This window comes from Melanerpes formicivorus, unplaced genomic scaffold (genome assembly GCF_026170545.1).
Source record: "Melanerpes formicivorus ecotype bairdi unplaced genomic scaffold, bMelFor1.0.p_v2 SCAF_169, whole genome shotgun sequence".
In the NCBI taxonomy this organism is placed as follows: domain Eukaryota; kingdom Metazoa; phylum Chordata; class Aves; order Piciformes; family Picidae; genus Melanerpes; species Melanerpes formicivorus.
The window spans coordinates 302169-315144 of NW_027142521.1; the positions used below are offsets into that span (position 1 = coordinate 302169).

The 12976-nt window shown below is 44.2% G+C and overlaps 2 protein-coding genes across 2 annotated transcripts in view; one reads left to right on the forward strand and one right to left on the reverse strand.

Annotated features, from left to right (window-relative positions):
• The window catches only part of PLPPR5 (phospholipid phosphatase related 5), a 198691-nt gene that overhangs the window by 178058 nt on the left and 7657 nt on the right, over window positions 1–12976 (reverse strand). The window lies entirely within an intron of this gene.
• Window positions 1–12976, forward strand: part of PLPPR4 (phospholipid phosphatase related 4) — a 40542-nt gene that overhangs the window by 11047 nt on the left and 16519 nt on the right. The window contains exons 2-4 of the mRNA XM_068169186.1: window positions 5332–5517; window positions 10650–10779; window positions 12431–12626. Coding sequence (XP_068025287.1) covers window positions 5332–5517; window positions 10650–10779; window positions 12431–12626 — 512 coding nt within the window. The remainder of the gene's footprint in view (window positions 1–5331; window positions 5518–10649; window positions 10780–12430; window positions 12627–12976) is intronic.

Here is a 12976-nt window from a genome sequence, read left to right on the forward strand (position 1 = left end):
TCAAGTGTTTCGATGTCCTTCTTAAACTGAGGGGCCCAGAACTGGACACAGGACTCAAGGTGCAGCCTAACCAAAGCAGAGTACAGGGGCACAATGCCCTCCCTGCTCCTGCTGGCCACACTATTCCTAATGCAGGCCAGGATGCCATTGGCCCTCCTGGCCACCTGGGCTCACTGCTGACTCATATTCAGGCGGCTGTCGATCAGCACCCCCAGGTCCCTCTCTGTTTGGCAGCTCTCCAGCCACTCCGACCCCAGCCTGTAGCTCTGCATGGGGTTGCCGTAGCCAAAGTGCAGCACTCGGCACTTGGAATGGGTAATTACAGGCAGAAATAACATGGGAGTCCTGAGGAGAAGTCATAAGGCAGTAAAATGCTGTTTTTCTGATTGCATGCTTTTGTAATTAACTATACAATTAGAGCTTACATACAGCAGTTTGAAGGGGAAGAAATGTTATCTGCAGCTTTTAGTGTCTCACAAGAAAATATCACTTCATGTATTGCCCTTTGGTTTTCTTCTGTTTTGATGGCTCAGTATTGCCCTTTCAGTCACCTGCCTAAGGATACCATAACCAAAGTTAGGGTGGACTTGTGGGTACTGCAGAGCCCGTTGTTCACAGAGAGGCTTTCCTTTTCTTGGCAGCAGAGAAATGGGAAAATGCATAACCACAATGGTATTCTGAGGGCAAGGTGTTCCAGCAGTCTGCCTGCTCTGTGTTTCCCTTCTAGGAGATGAACCTTTGGGAAGCTCTGGACAAAAGGGCATTCGTTTCTGAAAAGAAGGGCAATAGGCACCTTGCCTATTTTATTCATTTAGCTCATTGGAGTAAGTTTGTCTCTTGCTGTAAGATGCTTTGCCCAGTGAACCTGGACCTTGGCTAAGTTGGTAGGTGTGCCTCTCAAATTGTTAGTAAGATAGTGCACGTGTTTTGAGAGTTAGATGCTGGGCAGAAGTGAAGTTGCAATACATGAGAATTCAAATACTATGGAGCATTTCACTGTCCCAGTGAGAGCAGCAAAGGACTGGTGAAAGCTGCACACTGGGGCAGCTTTATGGTCAGGAGGCCTCTTAACCCAAATAGCTCCACAGTCTCTGTGCAGGCACATATGGAGAGAAGAGCACCCTCTTCCACAGCAATCTTATATGTTGCCAGAGTATGAACTTCAAGGAAGTTCCCTTTCAGCCCTGCACATCTGTGTAATGACTAGAAGCAGTCCAGCACACCTTGACTAATCATGCATGTTTGCATTACAGTCAGTCAGGCACTGCATCCATGGGAAGTAAGTAGTATTATGTAGTGCAGCCAGCTAAACAACTTGACTTCTTCCTGTTATGGGTAGGAAGCAGGACTCAGATATATTGTATATAATTATGATTATGTAAGAGTTCTGTATTATCACAGTATCAGTAAGGGTTGGAAGGGACCACAAGGATCATCTAGTTCCACCCCCCCTGCCATGGGCAGGGACACCCCACACTAGATCAGGCTGCCCAGAGCCTCATCCAGCCTGGTCTTAAACACCTCCAGGGACAGGGCCTCAACCACCTCACTGGACAACCCATTCCAGAGCTTCACCACTCTCATGGGGAAGAACTTCCTCCTCACATCCAGCCTGAATCTCCCCACCTCCAGCTTCATTCCATTCCCCCTAGTCCTGGGGGGGTACTTTCAAACAGAAAGCCAAACCCAGCAGCTACCCAACTGCCACTCTTGCCACCACCATGCCTGCCGAAAAGAGACCACATCAAAGAATTCAAACCCAGAAGCAGCAACTGGAACAGGAAGCCTCTTTGTGTTGCACTCCAAACTTCAAGCCCCATGACACTTTCCTCCAGTCAGCACTTTCATTTTTGAAGCTGGCATGCCTGCAGTATGGGATAGATAACAGCAGCAGGTTCAACTCAATCCATGACATTCTCTACCCCTTTTTCTATACCATCTGCACTGTGCCCAGCAGCAGTCAACATCAAGCAATAGACCAATAGACAAATGTTAGTCACTGTCCGTGCTCACTCAAAGTGAGATCGCTTTGCAGTTCACAGAAGACTGCTCACTGCAGGTGCTCTGGAGCTCCACTCTTGTTCTTGTTCTACTCTTGTTCTACTACAGTCCAAAACATGGGGCTATGTTTCCACCCTTGGTGAAGTTGAGTCTAGTGACTCCTTCCACTCCTCCAAGTGAAAGCAAACTGTGGCTTAATTCCAGTGCTCAGCTTCCAGTACATGCAGGAGTGAAGGTCCCTCTGTCACCAGAATTACAGACAGGTTCCAGCTCTTCAACCTGCCAAGCCATATAGTTCCATATAGTCCAATAAACCCAGCTGTCCCTCTCCTCCATCTGGTTGGAGGCAGGGCCTCTTTAATTCTGACTACAATCATCTGCATCTCGTGAAGATGCTTTGGGAACCCTTTCAGAAGAAGCAGAAGCAGTATCAGCTTGTCTGCACTTCTTGGGTGATTTTCCACTGGAAACTGAGGCAGCATCTTTGGAGAAGAACTCTGCTGTAATTCAGGTACTCATGAAGCTAGGGACTAAAGTGGATTTTTCATCCCACTGCCTCATGTCCTCCCTGTGGTCATGCAAGTAAAACCACAGGGTATGCCGGCCCTCAGATTCACTCCCTCAGACAGGGGAGCGTCTATTCCTCATGGCTGAAACACAGGCTGGAGAGGGGAGGAGAGATTTTTCCTCTCCTCCCTGAGTCCTTTGCTAGTTCCATCCACTGACCTTGGCCATCTTCCAAAGGCCTGATAAGAGATGAGAGAGCAAACAGCTCTTTCTTTCTCCTGTTCCCCAGTTCACCCTTATCTTTTGCAAACTGCTTTGTGCTTCTTTTTCCTTGCGCCACTGCAAGCACATACAGAGCCCTCCCAGGAAAAAGAAAACAAACCAAAAGAAAACTTACACAAAACTTTCTTAACAAGCTTCAAGCCCCAACTGAATCCTCTTCCTGTTTATCTCAACCCTTGTGCCTCCTGCCAAAATTGACTGAATGTTCTTAAGCCCATCCTGGGAGCAGGGCCTCCTTGTAAACCAATGGCTTCAAGATGCCTTTTTGATATTTCTTGTCTTGGAGAACAACTTTCTTCCACAAAGGATTGCTGGTTGAATCTGTGCTTTCAGGAGCTGGTGGCAGGATGGGGTGAATTTATGCCCAGAGGGGCCAACTTTGCTATTAATAAATTAGTGGAAGTGATTGGAAATGGTCAAATCACTAAATAGTAAAGGATAGAAGAACTGTGAAGCATAGTCATGATGATTCTAAGCAGATGGAGCCCTGCCAAAGGGAATTGCTTTTTTTGATAGAACTACAAAATCACAGGATGATCACAGGGTGCTAGGGGTTGGAAGGGACCTCTGGAGATCATTGAGTCCACCTCCCCTGCCAGAGCAGGACCATAGAATCCAGCACAATGTACATATAGAATCTAGCACAAATGTATGTGTGAAGGCAGAACACTATGCTGGCACGTAATTTAGAGTCTAGGGAAGCACTGGTGTTTGTTTTTTTCCGTAACTGTTACTTTGAAACACTGTTATATACACTACAGGGAGCTGCTGAAGGTCCAGAAAGGGCAATGATGCACTGCATAACCCTGAGGCCCCATGTGGGAGACTGCAGTGTAGTACTTTATATTTAAAAAAATAAAAGTCAAAGTTGTCTATTAGAGATTCAGAGCTGAAAAGGCTCAGTTATGAAGAAGAGGAGCAGGGGATGTCATATATGAGTTTGACTTCAGTAAGGCTTTTGATACTGTCTCTCTAACATCCTCAAGAAAAGCTCAAGGAGTGTGGCACAGACGGCTGGTCAGAGAGGTGTACTGCAAACTGGCACCACAAGAGAGTTCAGAGGGTTGTCATCAGTGGCACAGTGGCAACTTGGATGCCTGTGGCCAGTGGTGTTCCCCAAGGATTAGCACTGAGTTCAGTTTTATTCAATATCTTTATGAATGACCTGGCTGGGGGCATTGAGGTACTCTCAGCAAGTTCCTCAGCAACTACCCTCAGCAAGTACCCTCGTAACATGTACTCTCTCAGCAAGTACCCTCAGCAAGTTCCCGATGATACAAAACAGGAGGGTGGCTGACACCCCTCAGGCTGTGCTGCCATCCAATGAGATCTGGACAGGCTGAGAGCTGGGTGCAGGCAAACCTCATGAAGTTCAATAAGGACAAGTGCAGAGTCCTGCATCAGCAGGCACCAGGACAGGATAGGGGCTGCCCTGATGGAAAGCAGCTCCACAAAGAAAGACCTTGGAGTGCTGGTGGACAGCTAGTTCTGCATGGGACAGCAATGTGCCCTTGTGGCCAAGACAGCCAATGGGATCCTGGGGTGCAGCAAGAAAAGTGTGGCCAGCAGGGCTAGGGAAGTTCTTCTTCCCCTCTACTCTGTCCTGCTGAGACCACACCTGCAATACTGTGTCCAGTTTTGGGCTCCTCAGTCCAAGAGAGACAGTGACCTGCTGGAGAGAGTCCAAGGGAGAGCCACAAGGATGACTAGGGGACTTGAGCATCTCCCCTGTGAAGAGCCTTGGGGCTGTTTAGTCTGGAGAAGAGAAGGCTGAGAGGGGATCTGATCAATGTCTATCAATACCTGAGGGGTGGGTGTCAAGTGGAAGGGGCCAAGCACTTTTGGGTGGTGTGCAGTGATAAGACAAGGAATAACAGGTACAAGCTTGAACACCTCAGCATGAGAAGAAACTTCTTTACAGTGAGTGTGACAGAGCCCTGGAGCAGGCTGCCCAAGGAGGTTGTGGAGTCTCCTTCTCTGGAGACTTTCCAAACCCACCTGCCCTCTGGGCAGCCTGATCTAGTTGAGGGGATTGAGTAAAGTAAATTTGCAGATGTCACCAAATTGGGGGCAGGTGTCATTCTGTTAGAGGTTAAGAGGGCTCTGCAGAGTAACCTTGACAGGCTGAACAGATGGGCAGAGGTTTTGGAGTCTCCTTTTCTAGAGACTTTCCAAACCCACCTGGATGGATTCCTGTGCACACTACCCTGGGTGGTCCTGCTCTGGCAGGGGGCTGGACTGGATGATCTCTGGAGGTCCCTTCCAGCCTCTAATGTACTGCGATACTGTGATCCTGTGATGTGATCTGAAGATTGGATTGGGTGTTTTGATGAGTTTGATAACCAGGGTTACGTGATATCAGCTGAGTAGTATCCAGTCTCTAGGGAGTAAATTATTTAATGATGGTAAAAGGGATATGACAGGGAGCAGTGAGATGCAAGCAGCAGACATCACTGAGGTTTATTACCAGATTATGTTGTTTTGGCAAAAGCACTGCTGTCCCGTTTCTAAACAGTAACTTGTTGCTTTCTTCTCTTCTAGTTGCCCATATTGGCATCTTCTGTTGTTAGCCTCTATTTTCTTGAACTTACTGATGTCTTCAAGCCAGTTCACTCTGGATTTAACTGCTATGACAAGAGTTTGAGTATGCCATACATTGAACCTACACAAGAGTCTGTCCCCTTCTTGATGTTGCTTAGCCTGGTTTTTGCTGGACCATCAATTACGGTAAGTTTGAGGTGCCTCTGGCACTTAGTAAAGATTCTGAACACTTTCAGGCAGCATAAAGAAAATGTGGGCTCAGTTAGGCTTCAGAGTGTCTCCCAGGCCAATTGCTTTAGGATTTTAAATTCATTTTTTATTCTTCTGTCACCAAAGGAGATGCACTACTTAAAACATCACCTGTAGCACTTCACCTACTCACATTATCCTGATTGTGGGCATTCATGATAAGGAACCTAACTACAGTTGGATGAGGATAGCTTGAATTATCCTCTTATGGTGTACAAATAGTTAAACTTCTGTAGACAGGACATCTCCTTACTCTGAAATACATCACAGATTCACAGTAATTCACAGATTGGAAGGCACCCTCAAAGGTCATCTTGTCCACTCACCTTGCAGTGAGCAGGGACACCTCCAACTGGACTCAACATTTTGTTGGAAATGTCACTTACATCCCTGAACATGCCACTTTGGTGAGAACTAGCTTTATGCAGTGAGAAGGTGTAGCAGCTGTTTCAGTGAAACCAATTACACTTTCCCAGATAGAATCATAGAATCATAGTCAGTAAGGTTGGAAAAGACCTCAGAGATCATCAAGTCCAACCTGTCACCCAACACCTCATGACTAACTAAACCATGGTGTCAAGTGCCACATCCAATCCCCTCCTGAACACCTCCAGGGATGGTGACTCCACCACCTCCCCAGGCAGCAGATAGTTCTGGGACCCCTCTAAATTGCCAATGAATCATTAAGAGTAGGCAAAAGGAGGCTGGTTTGATCATTCCCTCAAAGGGAGGAAATCATTTCAGCAGAACAGAAATGTCCTGTCAGAATAGGAGCAGTTTGCCCATTATGTGATAGAAAACATAGATACATTTTCTGATACTGGTTGAGTATTGTCCCTGCTGGAATTGCTGTGTCAAATTAACATTAAATACTTCCTTTACATATACACTAGAGGGATTTCACTATGTCTGGTTTTAAGCATCTCATATGGAAGCCTTATTCTCACACCACTCCTGTTTGGCAAGTGGAAAGAAAACATCACCTTGAGTGGGTGATTGCACATACCCAAAAAAACAAATCAACCTTCTGAAAGGTTCTCCTCACTCCCCTGACAGCAATGACTGCACATCTCAGTTAGGCACTTCTCTAAGGCCAGCTGCAAGTGCATCTCTGCTGCCAGCTCTTCTGAATTCCTTTAAATTCAACCAGTTCATTGCTTCTGCAATAGCAGCCAGTTTGCAATTACAACATCTACAGAATGTAATACTCATAGAACAATCACCAAGTGCTGCTCTCTCTTTGCTTTCCAGAATGTTGGGGGTTTTGTTGTGTTTTGGGTTTTTTTAACTGAACTCTTGTTGCTGGATTTGGTTGCTTTAGAAACCAGTTTTGAAGGACTGCACACAACCATCAGGCTAAAAATTGTACTCCTTTAGGAACTGGGAGCTAAGGCTCTCAGTGTTCCTGGTGCACATGCTTGCAGCAAAAACCACATACTGTGATAAACCCAAAACTCACTTTTATTTGTGATTTGAGTGAGTTTCTTAGGTTTGAGCAGTGTTTCTGCTCAACTATGAAGGGGACTTTTCCTGAAACAGCCATGGAGGGAATCTACATAGGCTCACCCGGGTGACAGTAGGGGGCTAAAAGCTAATTTTTACTTCAGAGAGTTTGTGTCAAGCCTAGGTAATACCAGACATCTTTGATCAAGATGTCAAATGCCCATTTCATTCTGGAAAGTTTATTAAGGGCTTTGATTATTGCTATATTATTTAAGCATTGCACGGAAGTTTGCAATGGAAAATGTTACTCTGTTTGAATCCTTTTCCTAGCAGCAGCATAGGCAACTAAACAAAACCATGCCATGTGAGGGACTCACACTTGAGCATGCCTATCAAACAAGATGGGTAAAGAAAGTAAATCCTGCAGCTTTGAAGTACAGCTGCTTAAAAGCTGCAAGCCTTAGGAAAGGAGAGTTTGATTGCATTAGTGTAACCACGAAGGTGAGGCTTGTGTTATTTGGAGAATGGGCTCAGATAGTGCAAAGTACACAACAGACTTTAATGAAAGGCACTGAAGATAGCATAGAGCATCAGCTCTTTATTGTTTGATACCACTTCTGAAGCAAAAAATTATTTGTTCAGTTCTTCCCTTTATCTTTGGAGCAACAGGCCAATAAAACTCAATGGAGAGATATTAATGGCTGCAACATTGACCTCATTCATGTTGATGAAGATGTGCAGGGTGACTGCCAAGAGGACGGAGCCAGGCTCTGCTGGGTGATGCCCAATGACAGCACAAGGGGCAATGGTGGAAGTTGAGGCATAGGAAGTTCCATGGAAACATGAGGAAATATTTTTTTCCCTGTGAGGGTGACAGAGCACTGGAACAGACTGCCCAGGGGAGTTGTGGAGCCTCCTTCTCTGGAGATACTCAAAACCTGCCTGCATGTGTTCCTGTGGGATTTGCTCTGGTGATTCTGCTCTGGAGATTCTGCTCTGGCAGGGGGGTTGAGCTGGATGAGCTTTCGAGTTCCCTCCCAGCCCCTAACATTCTGTGATGCTGTGATTCTGTGACTGTCATCGTGTGCAGTGTAGCATTTTATAATTTAGCTTTCACTAAAATTTTAGTTCATGACAGGCTTTATAAACCCAGGAAAATATACATAAGAAAGCATGAGGTATGTGAGGCACTGAGGATCCCCAGCAATATACTGCAGCATCCACAGCGTATACTACCACAGCCTCTGTGGTTTGGGTACTTACTGCAGTATGAGGGAGAAGGTCATCAAGACTCAATGAAGTACATTTTAAATATTACAGAAGAGTGCAAATAAGAAAAGATAAGAAAGGAGGAGCAAAGGAGATGACAAGCAAATTCCTGTCTCAATCCCTCTTTAAAGCCTTATGTAGACATTGGAATAGGACTTAATATTTTTCTGTACTAGTTCTGCTGATAAACCTATTTTGGGGTTTTTTTTTTGCAAAACTGAAGAACTTACTAAATCCACTCATTTTAAAGTAAATTTTTGAACAGCAAATTTAGTATTTTGTAATTTCTTTTCCCAAGCCATCATTCCAGAAGGATCTGTGTGGATTTGAGACTTGGGCAGCAGCAGCTGCTTTTAATCATGTCTGTGTTACAGCCCTGAAGTGCTACGGAAAATGACTCCTTGTATTACTGACATAAATGACTCCTTGTATTGCTGACATATGTCTCATAGCTTGTGGCACAGATGAAATTTGGAAATCAAGAAGACTTCAGTGTGGCACAACTGGGCTTGGATGGAATTAACCAACGTGGATATGTTGTGTCTGGAATATGGTTGCACCTGAATTGCAGCATGACTGCCTTTTGGTTCAAGGCACTGTGAATCTATTGTCTGACTTATTTTCCTCCCTAGATATTCACTCAAAAATATTAGGGTCAGTTATTTAATCACATCTATGTAGGTTCAAACCCTTACCAGTCACTGACAGAAAACCTTGTTAAATGTAACAGTGTGCTTTCTAACAGAGATCACCAGGAAATTAAATTACATTGACCTGGAATATCAACTCACAAGGAGAGAAATCTACTGCTGGCAGTTTTCAGTCCTACTGCATTCCCTGCTGTAGCAGTTTGTTTCCTTGGAAATACCAGCCTCTGAGTTTTTCTTCATACAAGCCTTGCTGTTTCCCAATTTTTCTCCTCTATCACACAATCTAATCCATCTCTCCAGTGTTTCACCCTGTGCCAGAGCTTCCCTAGAGCATGGCTAAAGACTGTTGGAGTTTTTTCTGGGGGGTTAAGTTTAAAATACTCCTGATTTGTCTAGGAAATTTCAGCTGTAAATTGACCAAGTAGAGACGGATAATAGTGACCACCATTCTCAGCTAATTAAAATTACTTAACAGGGAATTTTCCATTGTCCATTGTATCTGCCTTCTCCTAGGGTGAGGAATGTTAGCATGCACAAACATCATTGGTAAGTACAGCAGATGGAGCACAGTTCAGGTGCTTTAGCAGTTCATTGCACTGTAAGCTACAGCTCCCTGTAGGGAGGTTGGAGCAAGGAGGGGGAAGCCTCTTCTCCTTGGTGGCAAGTCACAGGACCAGAAGAAATGGTAACAAGATGCACCACAGGAGGTTTATGCTTGGTATTAAGAAATATTTCTTTACAGAGAGGGTTCTCAAACACTGGAATGGTCTGCCCAGGGCAGTGGTAGAGTCACCATCCCTGGAAGTGTTCAAGCAGTGTAGACCTGGCACTTAGGGACATGGTTTAGTGTTGAGCCTTCAGTGCTTGGTCAGGGGTTGGACTGGATGAGCTTGGACATCTCTTCCAACCAGAAATATTCTGTGGTTCTTTGTGCATTGTAGGTATTAGTTTTCAGTGCATCTATGGACAGACAAGATGAATCTCCTCTCAGTGAGAACTGCCTCATTAATTTTGGTATTTCAACTCAGTCCTTCTTCTGAACTCTGTACAAGCCCTATACAGATATCCAATTATTGCAGTGTTGAACCAGACAAAAAACCAAACCTGAGACTACAAGTGTATAAATGGATCTGGATTTTTCAGCAAGGAACACCATTTGTCATTTCTGTTCTCCTCCTTATAAACTCTTGTCAAGGGCTTCAGTAATAATCTGTTTTGCTTGGCGTGTTTGGAGGGACCATAAGGACAGAACTTTTTCTGCTGCTGTGGATCTGGTTAAAACCCAAGCCAAATTAAACAAATATAGAAGAGCAGGCTGCCATGTAATTAGAAGCTGCTAGGAACTGCTAGGCCTGAGGCCAAGACTGAGTGCTAAAGGCACCTCAGGAGCACTAAAAGATTGCGGTGGCTCTCATTTATTTTGGAGGCGAAGTTGTAGATGCATGAAATTTCTGCTGTGGATCAAGACCCCAATTCCACTGAGCACTGCATACTATATGCCACTTGCATTTAATTTCAGAGGTACCTTCCTGCCTGCTCTCACCCAGGCTAAGCTGCATTACTGAATGTTCACATATTGCTACCAATCTGTTAGGGCAAATGCACGTCAATGGGTGACATTGGTTGCAGTATAGTTGTACCTTAACCCTTTAAATTGAATCAGTGTCTTCTGCTGCATTTAATTTAACAGCTCCTTTGTCATTACAGATAATGATAGGAGAAGGAATACTCTACTGTTGCCTGTCCAAAAGAAGAAATGGGATTGGAACAGAAGCCAATATTAATGCAGGAGGATGCAACTTCAATTCTTTTCTTAGACGAGCTGTCAGATTTGTTGGTGGGTTTCAAATGTCAGTCACAAAGAACAGCTTTCCATCCACATTCAGTTTTCACCATGCAGCTTTACTTTTCTGAATCAGCCTTTAAGAACAGTGCAGGACTGTCACTGGTATAGATCTTCTGCCAGAAAATGTGAGAAGAAACTGTAAAATGGAGCAGCAGAGCAGCCTCATGCTCAATAATACATCCAATTACACTCTCCATTTTCACTCTCAGTGTTTCTAGAAGAATCATTTGGTTTTGTCTCTGCCCACCTTGAGCTGGCTTTCTCTTAATAGTTTCAGTGTATAGTTTCCCCTGCCTAGCTTCAGTGCAGCTTCCTGACACAACATTCAACAAGACAGTAAAAACCTCCTTTTCTGGGATGTGTTTATCCACCCCTTGAAAAAGGGCTAGAATCTAGCAACCTCTTAGAGAGGAACAGGTTGAATTGTTTTATATTACTTTGATTTAATTCTCATTTATGAAATCTGAATTTGAAAAGGCATCTGGATTTTGCTCCCATTCAGTTAACTTCCTTTAGCAATGAGTGGCTGAAAGAAGGGTTTTCCCTGTTCCATATATGTTCCATTGGTGAGGGCAGCCTAGGCAAAGACAAGCTGCAGGACAGCAAACTGAAAACCCAGTAGGTTTCTGTACACTAGGTTTCTGTAGTCTGGCAAGCAGGGAGGTGCTGACAGGAGAAGTTATACAGTCTGTGACCAGTAAAGCATCCTCTTAAATGCAATAGTGAGGAAGTGAGCAGAGGGGAAGGTACACAGCATCAGCAAGGAGGACCTTAAAGGTACCCCATGCTCTCCAGTTCTCCTGTCTGGCATCCCATTCAATCACCAAAGGAGACAAGCTGGAAGGTGTATGAATTTCACTCTTGGGTCATACTCTTAATTTGCAGTTTCTTTCATATTTTAATGACTTTAGCATTCTTCCAATTCTAAGATGAAAAATAAGTGCATTTACATGGATACAAGCAGAGAATTGGAGGTAACTCTTTAGGGGAAAAGCAGTTGAAAATGCTCAGTAAACCAACTGTATTTACTTCAGCTGTCTTGTGAATCTGGCATTGTTAACCAAACAGAAAAATAAATCAGTTTCCATGAAGGGAAATCATTGGACTTGCGGCAAGAACTTGGTACTCAAGAAATACAAGAGGTGTGAAAGTAGCCAAAGTTACTGACAGCTGGTGTGTCCTTGGTGGTAAAAAGAGAACAGGCCCTCACTCAGTGTAGTGATCTAATGGGAAGCTGTCCATGTTATTAAGGAGCCTGTATCCTAGAGGGCAAGTCCAAGGACTGGATGAGCATATACGCTCTCCTCAAGTAGTTGGCTGTCCTTTAAGTCAGATCAGAGGTCTGCTTTCCAAATGTAATCACCTCCAGCACAGTTCACCTTTATGAAAGCATGTTGTGAAAAGAGGGAGAACATCAAGCCATCAAAATGAAATACCAAGTTTCAACAAAAAGATGAGCATAAACAATCTGATTTGTTACACTCAACTTTGCAATAACCTTTTGTAAGAACAAAAAGGTCTTATGCTTCAGTTAAATTCTCTCAAGTCCAACGACACAAGAATTCAACTGAATGTATTTTGTCACAATAACCTGATCTGTGCATCTGATAAAGTTAACAAGCTCTGTTGATTTCTCTCCTAGGTGTTCATGTGTTTGGTCTCTGTTCTACTGCTCTCGTTACTGATATTATACAACTATCAACAGGATATCAGGCACCATACTTCCTGACTGTTTGCAAGCCCAACTATACATCCCTAAACGTATCCTGCTCAGAGAATTCCTATGTTGTGGAAGACATTTGCTCAGGACCTGATCTCAATATTATCAATGATGGAAGGTTGGTTCTATCCTTCATCATATGCATTTTATTTGTGATTTTCTGTACTAGTTTCCAGATTAGGTTTTGGGGTTTTTTTGCTCGTTAAAGTCTACAATGACTTTTGTCAGTGTTTTATAATGAAGGTGCCAGCAGAAGTGTATTTTGAGGGATTTCTATTAATGGAGCAAAACTAGAAATGGGTAGATTCAGACTGGATGTTTGGAAGAAATTCTTCCCCATGAGGGTGGTTAGACACTGGAACAGGTTGCCCAGGGAGGTGGTGGAAGCCTCATCCTTGGAGGTTTTTAAGGCCAAGCTGGATGTGGCTGTGAGCAACCTGCTGTAGTGTGAGGTGTCCCTGCCCATGT